The 16,588-nt window shown below is 39.3% G+C and overlaps 2 protein-coding genes across 2 annotated transcripts; one reads left to right on the top strand and one right to left on the bottom strand.

Annotated features, from left to right (window-relative positions):
* Window positions 1–3,275: 3,275 nt before the first annotated feature.
* LOC133528427 (protein phosphatase 1 regulatory subunit 21) lies at window positions 3,276–13,865 on the bottom strand. Its single transcript, XM_061865814.1, has 8 exons — window positions 13,515–13,865; window positions 13,253–13,447; window positions 12,836–12,970; window positions 10,142–10,372; window positions 9,424–9,507; window positions 8,889–9,215; window positions 8,584–8,679; window positions 3,276–7,856 (listed from the first exon to the last, which is right to left on the bottom strand). Exons 1-8 carry the CDS (start codon window positions 13,578–13,580, stop codon window positions 7,713–7,715), a joined length of 1,278 nt encoding a protein of 425 aa, XP_061721798.1. The 5' UTR covers window positions 13,581–13,865; the 3' UTR covers window positions 3,276–7,712.
* Window positions 13,866–14,100: 235 nt separating this feature from the next.
* LOC133528426 (DNA polymerase iota) lies at window positions 14,101–16,387 on the top strand. Its single transcript, XM_061865813.1, has 2 exons — window positions 14,101–14,374; window positions 14,465–16,387. Exons 1-2 carry the CDS (start codon window positions 14,364–14,366, stop codon window positions 16,275–16,277), a joined length of 1,824 nt encoding a protein of 607 aa, XP_061721797.1. The 5' UTR covers window positions 14,101–14,363; the 3' UTR covers window positions 16,278–16,387.
* Window positions 16,388–16,588: the final 201 nt, after the last annotated feature.

Below are 16,588 nucleotides of genomic sequence, written 5' to 3'. Positions count from 1 at the left end.
CATTGAGAAATGAACTCTAGCCATCTCTTCATGCTTTAAAATATGAAAGTGAGATGGGCAGGTACATGTACAGTAAACTGCCATTTAGGTCTAAACTTATAAGAATATGCTGCCCTTATTACAGCTAGCATTAACTAACAATATCAACTGTTTTATAGTGCTTTCACGTGTAATTGACATGACCATAAGTTAAATGATGGCCTAAACAACTGTGCCAGAAATCGTTTATTATCGTATTAGCTAAGGACACAAATACTACATATCCATACAAAAAAAGTGCGTTGCTTTACTACATTTTACATGACACATGTAACACAGCCACATTTAGGAAATAACTTTTGTCTCATTGTTAAAGTTCAAGTTTCCATGTGGACTACAACCGACAAAGAACCAGTGGGTTCGTTATCAAAGGAGGAGAAGGGCTGCGTCATATTGCTGTTATTAGAGTCTAAGCGGAATGAGAAGAGTCGTGAAATGTAAGGGAACCCATACATTCTACTACTCTTTTCTTTCCGCACAGACTGTACTACATATAATAAGTATTTGTTCTTTTCACATCTTTGATTCCACAATTTGAGTTTATTGATGTCAGTCTTTGTACGTACAAAGAGACAAAATATAACAGTAACATTGATTTTTAGAGAAGTCAGAAGTATGGCGCATTGTTCTCAAAATAAACTATTGAAATAAATACATAGTCAGGCTTTGTATACAGTAATACCGCGCTTTACGCAAAGTAAAGGTTCCGCAAAAAAATCGCGTTAAGTGAAAGTCGCGTATATCGTGGCGTTAAGTGAAAGTCGCGTATCGACGCTTAAGAATCAATACTGTCTAACTAAATTTTTTACCTTTTAATGCAGTTATGTTCGTTATCTTTTTCTGCATCTAACTGCATTAAAAGGTAAAAAACGTAAAAAATGTTAGTTAGTATTGATTCTTAAGCGTCGGTATGTCGTGGTTGGCGGGGAATCCCCTAGTCTTCAATTTTTCAATCATAATGGTCAGAGAAAGCGGAGATTTGCGCAACCAAAGACAAGCATATTTTTAAGTATACTCAAACACATCCAACTTGCGACATTCAAATTTTCTATGGGAAATCAACCCCTCCGCTCCTATATTTTTTAAATTTGCCGCCTTTTCTACTGCCAAAGTGGCTGTGCCAGAGTATACATAAGCAATCCGGGTTATGTGAGGCAACTGCGCCAATTTTGTAATTCGCGTTAAAGCGAAACCGTGCAAAACGGGGTCGCGTGAATGGGGGTATTACTGTATATTAACCTTACTATGTATTTATTTCAATAGTTTATTTTGAGAACAATGCGCCATACTTCTGACTTCTCTAATCAATGTTATTGCTATTTTGTGTGTTTGAAATTTCTTGTTTTGTATGTATGAACTCCCCAAAAGTCGCTTGCCAGTATGTTCGTGGGTGTTGCACGTATGGAGACACTTAGACAATTATTTGCCACGCTGTTCGATAAATTGATAAATTTTGTATAAATATTTATAACGATAATGTAACTGTTGAGTAAATGTAACAGAAGATATAAGGGTGCTTATGATTATCGTTATAATACAAAGTTGTGCATATAGCAATGTGTTTTATTTGAGTTTACCTACAGGATACCAATAAGATATTCACCAGGATTTTTATTTCACAACAATGTCTGTGTATGAATTACTATTATATGGTAAGTATTACAAATTCAGAGGTTTCGCCTCACAATAAGGTTCACTTCTTCCGCAAAATACCGTAAAACTAATCGTAATACCCTGAACCATTTTTAGGGTTCCGTATCCCAAAGGGTAAAACCTCATGCACCGTGATAGCTAGACCATCTTTCTCACAAAATACTATACAATGATTTGGTCTTCTTGCTTTTCCAAAAAATAAGCCTAAATCCCGCCTAGGTTCCTACCATTACCCCGCTCTCGTCTATATAGTATAGTCAGTGCGGGACAAGTCGCGTTGAAAGACGGACCTGTGCTTCGTTGCGCGCGCGAGCAAGCGAAATTCTATTTCGAACAGCTAGCTCTGGGCGTTCGATCTTTTGCAGCGGGTGGTGCGGTGAGGGATATAAGCTCCGCCCACACGCGCGACGTCGTTGGCGTCGGGTGCAACCTTAAACACATGAACGGAATATAGAATCCTTCAGACTCAGAGATTACTCTCAAAAGGCCTCAACCTAAGAATAATAAAGCCTAAAGGCGTGTCTTAGCCACCATGATAAAGCCATTCGCTTGCAGCGCGAGCTACACGATAGTGTAGGCGATATCACGTTTTCCGCTTTGTAGCCAAAAGCGCCTACGAACAGAGAACCTGATTGCAGTGAATGTGTTAAAATACTATTCCTATGAGTAAATTGCTTAATATCTAGATATGTATGTATAACTTGATAGCATCTAAACGCTTCTCACTGCACCCACCGTGACATGATTCCGTTTGGCCATATGGTTGATGGCTGGTAGAGAATGCCATGCCATGAGGCATTAAGTTTGCAATTTGTAATAATTTAAATAAATCAGACACTATACTTGACGCGGTCAATGATGATCGATATGACAATTTCTCATCATACGGATCACTGGCAGTTCGTAATACACAGCAATATCGATGACCGTTCTCGCTTAGTGGGTACATACCCTCCCTATGAAGCCGATGGTTCTTGGGTCAAATCCCGGTAAGAGCATTTATTTGTATGATGAGCACGGATATTTGTTTCTGGGTCTTGGGTGTTTTCTGTAAGTATTTATATATTTTATATATATATATATATATCGTTGTCTAAGTTCCCACAACACAAGCCTTCTTGAGCTTACTGTGGGGCTATCAATTTGTGTAATAATGTCCTATAATATTTATTTATTTATTGACGTGACAACGTCTTATAATTCGATGGAGCCGGCTGCACGCACGAAAAAACATGACGCATGCGGCGTTACCTCGTTCTGAGGCGTTCCATCTCTCTATATACATAAAAAATATCTATCAAACAAATAAATTAAAATTTTCTTTTGAAAAATGAAACCATTCCATCATTATTTTCTTATGACGTTGTCACGTTCAACTATCGTCAGTTAACCGACTTTACAGACAACCGTTCCTTTTATAATAATAACGAAATATATGTGGAAATACTAGTAGATAGTTTTGCTGTACTTTTTAATACGTCTGCTTTTGGAACTATATTTTCAGGTTTTATTATTTGAAGTCCTCACTTGAAGATGGGTCACCTAAAATAAATCTATTTGCGATACAAAAATAAGAAGTCACATTTTGTTCAAAACTATTTAATCGTTATTTCATTATTCTTACAATATAACATAAATACAGTGTAAACAGTATATATCCTTTTATACACATAATTTAATAAATAATTACAATAATAAAATTTCATCACATTTATACTTTATTAGGTATTGAGGGACCGAATTATTCTTACGTTACATTTTATACATATATTAAATTATACATATACTGTATTTGTTGAATAATCTCTTAGAGGCGATGATAATAATGACTTATAGTCTCCATAGACAATTTGCGTTCCTATAATATTATCTAAATGACTTTATGGAGTTTTCAAAGTTCCATATATTTTGTTCAACGGTAGGACCTCGCATACATTACGCCATCATAAGGATCATTAGACCTCGTTAAAGTAATAGCACGAAGAATTTCGTACGTTGCCCGCCATATGCGTGTGCGACAGAGATAGGGAATTGCGGGTAAATGTACGAAATTATTCGCGCTTAGCGTCCTTACTTAGAAGGTCGTCATATTTATTCTAGTCGAGATACTCTATTTTAGGAAGACGACTTTTTATGGAGACTAGCAGTCTTTATTACATAAAAGTCACAAGTCTTAAATATAGTTCGTTTCGTTCATGATGACGTTCATGATTTGTCAAATCTAACCTTTAATAATATGACAATACGAGTGAAGACGCGCGTCTTCGTGAATGACACGATCTATAAATACAATAAGTTTACAAATGACTTCCATCAAAACTATTGATGTTAAGCTATATAAATAAATAGGATAAAGGAAATACAATTCTTTTAATTAAAATGACTGCTATTATTAGGCATTATCATTTATCTATCTCTGTTCAACACTTTGAACTGAAAGAGCTGAATAACAAATTTGCCCAATAAATTAGATCGTTGATATAATTCTAAAAAAAACTTTTATATTGCAACTCACCTACCAGAGTCCGCAGCAAGCTCGGCCGAATTACACCTTCCCAAACAGAGCTTCGTTCTTATTTTAAAACGACGTGTAGGATTGTAATGAAACTTTGCACATACAATGACACGACATAGGGCTGAAATTCATATAGCGCTAGCTTATAAAACAAACGAACTAGGGCATAACCAAGTTTTATATAAAAAAAAAAATTATGTATTTGAAGCTGTATAAAAAGGGATAGATATATCCTATTGTAAGTACAAAGTTTCAGAGCAATCTAGTCGTTTTTTAGGGTTCCGTACCCAAAGGGTCAAACGGGACCCTATTACTGAGACTCCGCTGTCCGTCCGTCCGTCTGTCACCAGGCTGTATCTCATGAACTGTGATAGCCAGTTGAAATTTCTACAGATTATGTATTTCTGTTGCCGCTATAACAACAAATACTAAAAACAGAATAAAATAAATATTAATTTCCAATCTCGAAGTTCTCATCCAATCACCGAAGTTAAGCAACGTCGGGCGGGGTTAGTACTTGGATGGGTGACCGTTTTTATAGATAATGGAACGGAACCCTTCCTGTGCGAGTCCGACTCGCACTTGGCCGGTTTTTTATAAATGAGAGCGTAACTACGTTTGTATGGAGAACCCGAGCTTGCTGCGGACTTTTAAAGGATTTTTTTCTTCTGAATATCGAAAATTAGGGAGAAATAAAAAAGTACGTCCATAATTCTGTATCAAATCTGTAAATGAAAAGATTTCATATTCTTATTTCTATTTAACGAATAACTAGCCGACTGACCCGTATTAGGCCCAGAGTAAGGCCTCACCGAGCAGACGATTTGTTGTCTATCTTTTGAACGCCATTGTCACCTATAGTGGTAATTAAATATATCCACATCGCCTGCAGACAAAAGGTTGTATATCGGCAAAGAGAATTTGAAATAGAGGTGTATTGTCAAAGAAAACTGGCGCCATCTTACCGGGCACTACCTAAAGGTTATGGCGCCATCGCTCGAAACGATGCTGCTATACATTTGGGCTTTGATCTATTCCATTAGATGGCGGCACTTTTTGAAATTTAACAAATTGAACACATATCAGTGAAAGAATAAGGATCAAAGTCAAATGGCGTTCTAAAAGTTTTAATTATGTGTCGAAAGATGGCAGTAAATTTACGTCGCTTGAAAATCTTTGACAATACACCTCTATTTCAATTTCTCTTTGATATCGGTAGTGAAGCAGTAGGTATACAACCTTCAGCGTCCCACCCCCACCCACGATGTCATCCACGATGTCATCGAGAGTTGTCCAATCTAACCTGTAATAACGTGACAATAGGAGTCAAGGCGTCATCGTGAATGACACGATCCATATCTTTAATGGGATCCATATCTTTTATTTTCATGAACTCTCGATAGAAACATGATAGCAATTGAGTTATAATAACGAAATGCGGTAAGTTTTAAGTATGTACTTACACTATAATTTATCTGGAGAAAGTCGATAATCGATTGCATTTGATATCACTTTATTTAGATACAAGCATTTACATAATTGAGAACAAGTATTTAACAAGCTATAATAGATCATATGCAGTCGAAAATAAAGTCCAATTTCGTACATCTTTGGGCCACGAATTATTTAAGACAATCTCATAATTTTAAAATAAAATTCAATTTTATAACATTTTTTTACATTTATACAGCTCTTATATAAATTACGTTACACTTTTATAAAGTATACTTGATTATAACAAAGTTTTGGACATTTTACTAAAACAATATTTGTAAAGATGACAATATATCTTTTTCTAACACTATTGAGTTAGAGAAAGAAAACTTAAATATATTGTCATTATAACTGAAGCGTGGTATGTTAGGGACGTTACAAATTGAAACCATCCCACTTATACACCGTGGGCTGGTAAAACCCGACAGATTTCAAAGGTGTATTCTTGACCGCATTTAGAGACTAAAATGTCGTTGAACAGTTTTCTGATATCGGTCTTGTTTCAGAGGCAATGACAATTCTTGTGAAAAATTGTTTCTTTAATAACTTAGTGTAAAACGCCTTTTTGGTTGCATCGCTGCCGGTATGTGACATGGTTTAGACATTTCAGTTTTTGGGAAACTCGCAATAATTTGTATCTGTAAACAAAAAATACTTACTTTACTTATTCGTTGTAATTTTTTTTTCGCCAAGATGTAACGTGCCGAGTGCAGAAATGTAAAAAAATGTTTTTCTGGGTTTGACCAAAACTCACATTTTTTGCTCTTTATGACCTCAGTAATGCGGGGTTGAAATCTGTCGGGTTTTACCAGCCCACGGCGTATAAATACATATTGAACACACCATATTGCATTTCATTGTTTTAATTTTTCATTTTACTTGACATAGAACAGTATAAAATAAGCGTAAGCTTTGAAAACATTCAAATGAAATTTACCGCGTGTTTATCATAAAAAACCTATTTTCCCTGCCCTTCAAGCCTAGATTTTTCTGAACAGGAATTAACAAGGGACCCCTGTTTATTGACATTTCTATCCAATGTTGACCAGCAACTTCAAGCTATTTTTACCCACGTAGTCGCTATTAGGGCGTCCGCGGGTGCCCGGAGCGGGAACACGCGCGCGTCTGCGCCAGTGAGCGGTTGCGCATACTATTTTTCATTAACCCGGGTGAGCACCCGCTCCGTGCAACCGCGCCAGCTAGCGGACGTCCTTAGATATATCACTTCGGCCAAATTTCTCAAAAATATCTGTACAAACGGTCTAACATCTTGACTATAGAGGGGTGTCCAAATATTTGTGAGAACCTTGGCTGCTGTTATATAACTGCAGACGACTTTACCTTACAACCATAAGTATCCATTGCCTATGGTTCGACATAACTAACCAGTCTTTCCTATTTCTATCATCATTGAACAGCTTACCTTGCCCGAGTCACTCTTTTTTTTTCTAGTCAGCTGACATCACAGCTGCTTATTCTGCCTCAAATTTCTTATTAACATGAAGGTAACTGCTAACAAATGTGTCACGTTTCTCGGATGGATCCGAGAAAGTCTGATCCCACGATAATCCAGGGAGTATTCTATAAAGGTCCCAGGAAGGCCTTAGGACTGCCCGCAAATTGTCCCAGGAAGGTCCTACGTCGGAAGGTATTGGGCCGATATTGCCGCTATCGGTCCAAAATCTTCCAAACAACGGTCCCGTGCAAGTTTCAGTATGGTCCCGGGAAGTTCCCAGAGAGGCCCCAATATCCTGGCAAGGTTCCAAACCGGGAAAATTACAAAACTTTCTAGGGATGGTTCACAAATGATTCCGGAAAAGTGTCCTAATATAATCCTAGGAAGGTCTCAGGACTGTTCCGAAATGGTCCCAGCAGGGTCACAGTATCTCGCCCGCGAGATAGACTACCCGTTTTTTTCTCACTGTATTAATTAGAACGGGACGGGTAGTTCTCGCGGGCGAGATGCTGTCGCGCCACCCCGCTAGGCGTACAGGACGGGCTAGGGAAGGTTCTATTTCCTTCTACTCATCTGGTGTTTGAGCTGGTCGAGCTGGTCGTGCTGGCGCGCCAGCTGCTCGTTGAGGCCGGCCACGTGCTCCGTCAGCACCGACATCTGCTCCTCGTAGTTGTGGGACGTAGAATGTAGTTCTTCCTCCTGAGGGACCAAGTATTTTAATGTTAAACGAGGCCAGCAGAGAGGTAATTATGACAGTGTATGTATATATTAAATAACAAAAATAATAACAAAACGCGCGAGTTTGTTTCATTGCGGTATTTGCTTTAAGGTTTTAAATAATTGTGCCTCAATAGCCGGCCATGTAAAGATATTGGCATGCAAATTCTGTTACCGTCTAAATGAGCATTTTGTATCTTGGACAGTAATATTTAATTTTTAAAGGCTTGGTGAGTTGTCATTCCAACAGGGCAATGAGAACTAATGTAATAGGGTGTTATGGCGTACAAGAAAGTAACATCACAAGTAAAGTTTATATTTTAATGATGTTGGCGTGTGTGTGATGTTATTGAATAAGGCAAATGCCACAAGATCAACGATATCAATGACTTTCACGTCAACAGTTTTTTCCTGGTATAAATAAATAAATAAATATTATAGGACATTATTACACAAATTGACTAAGTCCCACAGTAAGCTCAATAAGGCTTGTATTGAGGGTACTTAGACAACGATATATATAATATATATAAATATTTATAAATACTTAAATACATAGAAAACACCCATGACTCAGGAACAAATATCCATGCTCATCACACGAATAAATGCCCTTACCAGGATTTGAACCTAGGACCATCGGCTTCATAGGCAGGGTCACTACCCACTAGGCCAGACTGGTCGTCAAACTAAAACTAACTAAACTTACCAATCTACTGATAGTTTTATGTTTGTCCTCTATGGTTCGCGCATCCGTCTCTCTGTCACGTTCCATCTCCTCGAACCTAGTTCTCAGCATCTCACACTAACAACAAACAATAGTATATTATATTACATATTAAAAAAATAACATTATCAACAATTTAAGTTGCCTCTAACCCAAGGCTATCCAGTCCGAGTCTCGGTTTATATGGAAGAGAATATTTAACTTTAAAATACACGTGTAATAACTAATATCTGGGAGACCGAGCTTTGCTGTAAAGAACTAAGAATAAATGAAAAAAAAAATCTAACCTCTTTCACATAATGTTCAGTCTTACTCTTCAACTGCTCATTTTCAACTTTCAGTTCGCTAATCTTATTCCTAAAGTATGTCGTCATCCTATCCTCCCTTGTCAGTATCTCGTGTCCAAGTAAGAAGGGCACTTCCATACTGCCAAGTAGCCCGGTCACCCTGCCTTCTCCGTCCACTGAGGTCTCCGAGTAAAAGTTGAAGTCTCCGGAGTCATGACCGTCCCCTCTCCGTCTTTGGGACGCTGATACGTGTTTGCTAATTTCTAGTTTTAGGCTTTCATTCTCCATTTGGAGGAGCTCGTATTCCATGCGGAGTTTTTGGTTTTCCTGTTAAAAATTCAAATTATGTTATTAAATTAAATATATATGTGTGTAGTTATACAATATAGTATTTTATACAATCGTAATATATTAGAGAGCTTTTTAGTCGGGTACCGGGTTTAGGCAACGAAGTTTGCTGAGTTGCCTAAGTAAGGTACTAATGTATACAATACACGAGTCATTTAAAATAATACTTTTTTAGAAAGACGCTCACCTGTTCGGTAGCATGCGCCTTCGCGCTGATCTGCTCCACGGCGTTGAGCTCGTCTACGGAGCTTAGCGCGTCTTCGCTACCGATCTACAAAACAATAATGATATTGCCATTAAATTTATTTAAGGTTTATTACTGTTACTTAGAAACAATAAATAAACTTATGACTATATAATAACCAAGCTGCCGCCCCCGGACAGAAAATCTCCGTTACAACTTGGCTGGCTGGACTGTCTCTTCGCCGTGCCACTCACTCCTCCAAAGCAAACTTAGGCCCTGGTCTGCAACAAACGCCGTACGTCGTGACCGGCATGACGCTGTACGCGACGTACGAATGCTTACTATGGAAATGCACTGTAGTGGTCGTGTGAGAGAGACCCCGGACGCCGGACGCGACCTACGGCGTTTGTTGCAGACCAGGACCTAAAGCTCCTGATTGCTGTGCTGCAGCTTGGCAACTTAAGGCTTGTTCTGGCTCTGGCTCATGTGTCGCTAGTAAATCAAATATGTATAAAAGAATTACCAAGCTGCCACCCTCGGACAGAAAGTCTCCGCTACAGCTTGGCTGGCTGGGCTGTCACTTGGGCGTGCCGCTCGTCTCTGCGCCTCCTCCAAAGCAAACTGGAGCTCCTAATTCCTGTGCTGCAGCTTGGCCACTTCACACTTGTACTGGCTCTCGCTCAGGTGCCACTAGTAAATCAAATATGTATAAAAGAATTACCAAGCTGCCACCCTCCGACAGAAAGTCTCCATTACAGCTTGGCTGGCTGGGCTGTCTGTTGGGCGTGCCGCTCGTTCTCTGCGCCTCTTCCAAAGCAAACTGGAGCTCCTGATTCTTGTGCCGCAGCTTGGCTACTTCACACTTGTACCGGCTGTCACTCTCGCTCAGGTGCCGCTGGTAGTCATCCAGAGCCGCTTTGAGCTGGGACAGCTCGAATACTTTGTCTGAGAGCTGGAAATTTTAAATAATAATAATGACATTTGCATATGTCTATAATAAGAGTACAGTAATTTTTATTGTATGTTATGGTATAGTCAGCAAATGAGCCGTCGAGCGGCCTGATGGGATGCAGTCATCGTCGCCCATGGACATAAATAAATAAATAAATATTATAGGACATTTTTACACAAATTGACTAAGTCCCACAGTAAGCTCAATAAGGCTTGTGTTGAGGGTACTTAGACAACGATATATATAATATATAAATATTTATAAATACTTAAATACATAGAAAACGCCCATGACTCAGGAACAAATATCCATGCTCATCACACGAATAAATGCCCTTACCAGGATTTGAACCCGGGACCATCAGCTTCGTAGGCAGGGTCACTACCCACTAGGCCAAACCGGTCGTCAACAACATCGTAGGAGCCACTTAAGCGTTGCCGACCCTTGAGAACCCTAAATACTCGCTTCTTGAAGAACCCCATGTCATAGCGCAAAGGAAATACCTCAGGAGGCAACTCATTCCATATTCTGCCCGTTCTAGGAATAAACGAGCGAGATGCCTGCTTATTCTTGGTGTGCCAGATAATGCTTATAAACTAAAGTAAGGACGCTAAGTTCGCTAATTTCATACACTGCCCTGCCTGGTCCTATCTCTATCGTACACACACAATTATATTGCTCCCGCAGATGATGCCGGCAGTCAATGCGACAGTAGGACAGCAATATAATTATGTGCGTGCGACAGAAATAGGAAATGGCGGGTCAATGTACGAAATTCTTTGTACTTAGCGTCCTTATTTTAATGGAACAACGCACACGCAGTTATTGTGTTCGTATCGAGCAAACTATGGATATACCTGGGTGCGTAGCCAAAACGTTAACGCTTCGTAGCAAACAAAACGCAACTGTCACTGTCGCACTTATATGGAAGAGTAATAGAGAGATGACTACACTACGCTACGGAGCGTTAACGATTGGCACGTTGGCTATACACCCTGGTTTTCAACATAATATCGTAATGCCACAATCCTCCTATGATACAGGAGGCAAACGAGCAGACGGATCACCTGATGGTAAGCGATTACCGCCGCCCATGGACGCCTGCAACACCAAAGGGGTTGTAAGTACGTTGCCGACCTTTATTTAAGATAGGAGGCAAACCTTAGCTATTCAGTGATACTTGGTTATTCAGTGATAGTCAGTTTTATTGCCTTTTAGCCGAGTTGCCCTGTAATTTTTATTGCTTAAAACGATGTCTAAGAAATAGCACGAATATGACTAATGTGGTGTAATATGGATCCAAGTCATAAAATTACCAGGTAACTTGGCTAAAAGACAATAAAAGTGACTGTCACCGAATAACTATGTATCACCAAATAGCCAAGGTTTGTCCTACGATCTTTTATTGTAGGTCGTATCGGTCCAGAAATACCGCAGGCGACAGTTCATTCCACAGTTTAGCTGTGTGATGCAGGAAGTTTCTGGAGAAACGCACAGTTGGGGACTGCCAACCATCTAAGTGGTGAGGATGGAAATGTTGTCGCGTAGGGTGATGATGTAAAGAAGCGGTAGGGATTAATCCGAACAATTCCTCGGAGTACTCTCCTTTATACATGCAATAGAAAATGCAGAGCGAGGCCACATCTCTACGCAGCACCAAGGAGTCAAGCCTATCCGAAATACTTTAGTAATCAGAGATTACTAATCACTATCAGAAGCAAAAAAAAATAGATAAGTGGGACATATGTAAATATGTACTTAGTTAGCATTATGTAAGGTCACTAAAAGTAACCCCATGCACTTTTGAAACTTTTTGGAGTGAGAATTAAACCTTGTTCAGTGTACATAAGACAAAACCCTCATCCTTATTTGACAGGAAAACATAAAATAAATAAAAATTTATATAAAATTGTCACTTCCACCAAAAATATAAACTCTTATGAAGCTTATCTCATAATTTACGAAGGGCAATCAAAACTTAAATTATATTTACATAAGTGATAATGTGGAGTGATTCACTACATAAATTTATAACATTAAAGATAAGCAGCATATGGTATTCAAAACCATTCAACCTCGAAAAGTTCAACCATTTTCCTGTTTCATTAGCCGGGTCCTCACAGAGCGAGCATACGCGCGGGGCAATTTCCTCACGCACAAACCAGCCAGGGTAGGCGGTGCGTGCGTTTTCCTCCCCCAAGCACGCTACCTCGGCCAAGGCACGTCTACACTAGCTGGTTTGTGCGTGAGGAAATTGCCTTGCACATACATGCTTGCTCGCTCTGTGTGGACCTGCCTATTCTGTTATGACTTTTTTTTTTATATATTGATGAAATTGTGTAAGGACAAGACAGTGTCAAACCAAGAGGTGAATAAACTTGGATTCAGTTAGTAAAGCCAGGAGGTTCAGCAACTGTTTTGCCAAAAGGGAACTCTTATTCAAATAAATGAGTTTCCTTCTACCTGTGAAGCATACTGCGCATTCTCCATGATCTTCTTTTGGAGCTCTTCCTGGAGTAGACCGGTGTCCAGCGCTGGGGCACTGCCCGTAGCAGCAGGCTTGTCATCTTTACTTTTTGCCTTCTTTGTAGACTTTGTCTATAAATACCAACAATCTGAATATTTCTGTATAGCATTTAGAGACATTTTGCATGTACTGCAATTTTTTTGACACATGTTAATTGAAAATTACTACAAATAGTATGAACTGCTTTAACCAATGCATTTTAAAAACAATTACTCGTAATAGGAAGATCTGATGTGCTTGCATTAACACTTATAGTCTGCTACATTTGTTTGTATGCTTGGTTGCATTAACTTAATTGATTATTTAAATTTGATTAACAAGTTTGGCCTTGAATTAATATTTTGCCAACAAACCTGTAACAGCTCGAGTTCATCTTGCAACACAGACACGCGCCGCGTTAGCTGCTGATTCCTAAACGTGAGCGAATCTATCTCCAACTCCCCTTTCCTCAGCACTTTCTCCTTCTCCTTCAAACTCTCTCTCAACTCGTTAGACTTCGCTTGCTCATCTAGCACACCCTTCTTTAACACTTTAACGTGAACTCGCAACTGTAACGGAAACAACAGATTTACAAATTGCCGACTACAGTGCCTCGCACGAAAGAAACATCTGTACCTTCGAATATTCCGATGCCAACTTTTGGTATTTAGCCTGGATGTCACCCGTAGGTAACCCCTCCATAGCTGTATTTCACGTAGATGCAGACATTACTATTTAACGAATAATTAAACAGCGTAGTTGCTTAACAAAATGTTGTTAAAACACCCACTTTCTTGTGAAAGAAATGACAAGACACAACATACGCAAATTTGACATATCGGAGTAGCGAGTATTAATGATCGTTTTGTGAAATCGATTCTTTTGATGTCATGAGTCTCATGAAGTTAAATTGTAAAAAGCGGCGGAGTAAATAAAGAAATTCTGCTTTGTTGTTATAAATTCAATTACAAAATTTACTTTAGCCAATGCAATAATCACGGAATTAAACAATGTACCTAATGTTAATTTCATAGCCGACTATCGAATACATTTTAGTTTTTTCTTTTCCTTTTGATATTGTACAACACTAATGTGACATTTTAGAGGTATTTTCATGATATGGTTAAATAATACCATGTGTAAATATAACTATGTAAACAAAAAATACGCAAATGGGCATTTGCTTCGGCAAGAGACTAATTTTATTGGCTATACACATAACACACAATATATAATAAAAAAATAATGTGACTGATAATTAAATTTAAATTACAAACGGTCGATTAAAACCGGGGGAAATTGTAAATTTCACAAACGGCCCACATTTTATTTTTTATAATGACAACACTGCGTCTGTTGATGTGTCGTGACTGTCTCATTGGAAATATCAATATTTAGTATTTTATGAAAGAAAAACAATAATTTCGGAACAATTTTTGATAATTATATACTCCTAAATATACAGCATCTTTCAATGTAAAAGTCATGGACGACAGGTCAGTCATTATCGAATGAGCTACATTGCAACAGGTACTACTAAGTCAGGAACAATGCAAATTATGACTAAACTACTTGTTATTCCACAGAACCATGGATTGCAGCAGTTCCAGTAACACCGACGGCGAGCACGAGCACCCTCGTACAATTATACACATCGACATCGACTGTTTTTACGCTCAAGTAGAGATGCTGCGCTGTCCGGAACTGCGGTCGGTCCCGCTCGGGGTGCAGCAGAAGAACTTCGTGATCACGAGCAATTACGAGGCGCGACGCTCCGGCGTGCACAAGTGCATGCTCATCAACGAGGCGCTCAAGGTGTGCCCCGACATTAAATTGGTCAACGGAGAAGATCTCACGAATTACAGGGCAGCTTCTAACAAAATATTCGAACTGTTGTCCAGTTGGAAATGTCCCGTCGAAAAGTTGGGCATGGACGAAAACTTTATAGATGTCACAAAGTTAGTGCAAGAGAGGTTAAAAAGTTCAGATGTAAACAATATTACTGTGCCTGGACATGTATACGAGGAGCCGCCGACGGAGTGCGCTTGCGGGTGCCACATGAGACTGAAATTAGCATCACAAATAGCAAATGAAATGAGACAGAGAATATACAATGAATTAGGTTTCACAACTTGTGCTGGTATTGCACATAACAAACTGTTGGCAAAGTTAATCTGTCCACTTCACAAGCCTAATGACCAGACAACCATGTTCCCAGAACATGCAGAGGGCTTCATGTCCTCATTGCCTAGTGTACGCTCCATTCCAAGCATTGGTTCAAAGACTTCAGAGGCACTTGTGACACAGAAAATTATTACAGTGGCAGATTTACAGGGAGTACCTTTAGACTTTCTAAAGAAGCATTTTAACAGTGACATGGCTGTCAGATTGAAGAGCCTAAGTTTAGGGAATGACAATACTCCAGTGAAGCAGTCCGGAAAGCCCCAGAGCATAGGGTTGGAGGATAGTTTCAAGACTGTTAGTGTTAAGAGTGAGGTGGAGGAAAAATTTTCTGCTCTGCTTCAGAGACTCCTGGTGCTAGTTAGGGAGGATGGACGCATTCCTGTCTCACTCCGAGTCACTCTACGGAAAAAGGATGCCAAGAGACTTAGCAGTCACCGGGAATCCCGCCAGTGTCAGATCTCACCATCCATCTTCACAATATCCAATGGCACATTATCCGTCACTCCAGCAGGGCAGCAGAAACTTTTAAGTATCATCATGAGATTATTTAACAAACTCATTGACTTGACCAAACCATTCCATTTGACATTAGTAGGGCTGGCGTTTACCAAGTTCCAGGAACGCATGACAGGAAGGAGTTCCATAGTGAACTACCTTATGAATGACATATCCGTCCAGTCTGTACTGAACTTGCAAAATGACTGTGACACCTCGGTCTCATCTATGGATTACTCCGCTCCCTCTCCAAGCAGCAGCACAACAACTGACTTGTCTGACGCAGAAGTAGAACCCTCACCTAAGAAGCCCAAAAAAGTAAATTGGATAGCAAAAAGAAGATGTTTATCTAAAGGTGAGGTAGCATCACCAAGCAAGCTGAAAGTGGGAGAGTTACGACTGAACTCTAAAGAGCTTGAGAAAGTTTCAGAGCTGAGACTAAATTCTCGAGACAGATCTTTAACTCCTAGAGCGAGTCCAGCTAAAGACAACATGTCTGACAACTCGGACACCATGAAAGATGTTGCAGAAGGAGGCTGTGATAACTATCCCAGTGATGTAGACAAGGAGGTGTTCAGCGCGCTGCCATACGAGATGCAGCAGGAGCTGAAGGCCATGTGGAAGAACCCCTCGGGCTCTGGCGTGGCGCGGAGTAGCCCCCGAACAATGAACAAAGCTAAACCGAACTCAATCTTAACATATTTTGTTCCACACAAATAGTATTAGTAAGATTTTATCTTGTTAATAATTTAAGTGATAAGTGAATGGTTTCTATTTTTTCAAATCATACAATTTTATTCTGATCAAATACATGTTTATGTTAAAAGAAATAGTTTTCTTCCTCACTTCTCTGGTTCCAAAATGAAACAGAAGCATAAAGATCAATGTGAAATGTTCAAGGGGTTGAGATAACCCTCAAGGTACACCATAAGACAAGCCACTCATGACATTATCAGATCAGCGCCAGTTTAGAATTCTTATAGTCCATTTTGTACTTATTCATCCCATTCCAAACCTTCTTAAATAAAAAT

This window comes from Cydia pomonella, chromosome 19 (genome assembly GCF_033807575.1).
Source record: "Cydia pomonella isolate Wapato2018A chromosome 19, ilCydPomo1, whole genome shotgun sequence".
Classification (NCBI taxonomy): Eukaryota; Metazoa; Arthropoda; class Insecta; order Lepidoptera; family Tortricidae; genus Cydia; species Cydia pomonella.
The sequence above is the reverse complement of the archived record's forward strand: the minus strand, read 5'-3'. Positions and strand labels throughout refer to the sequence as shown.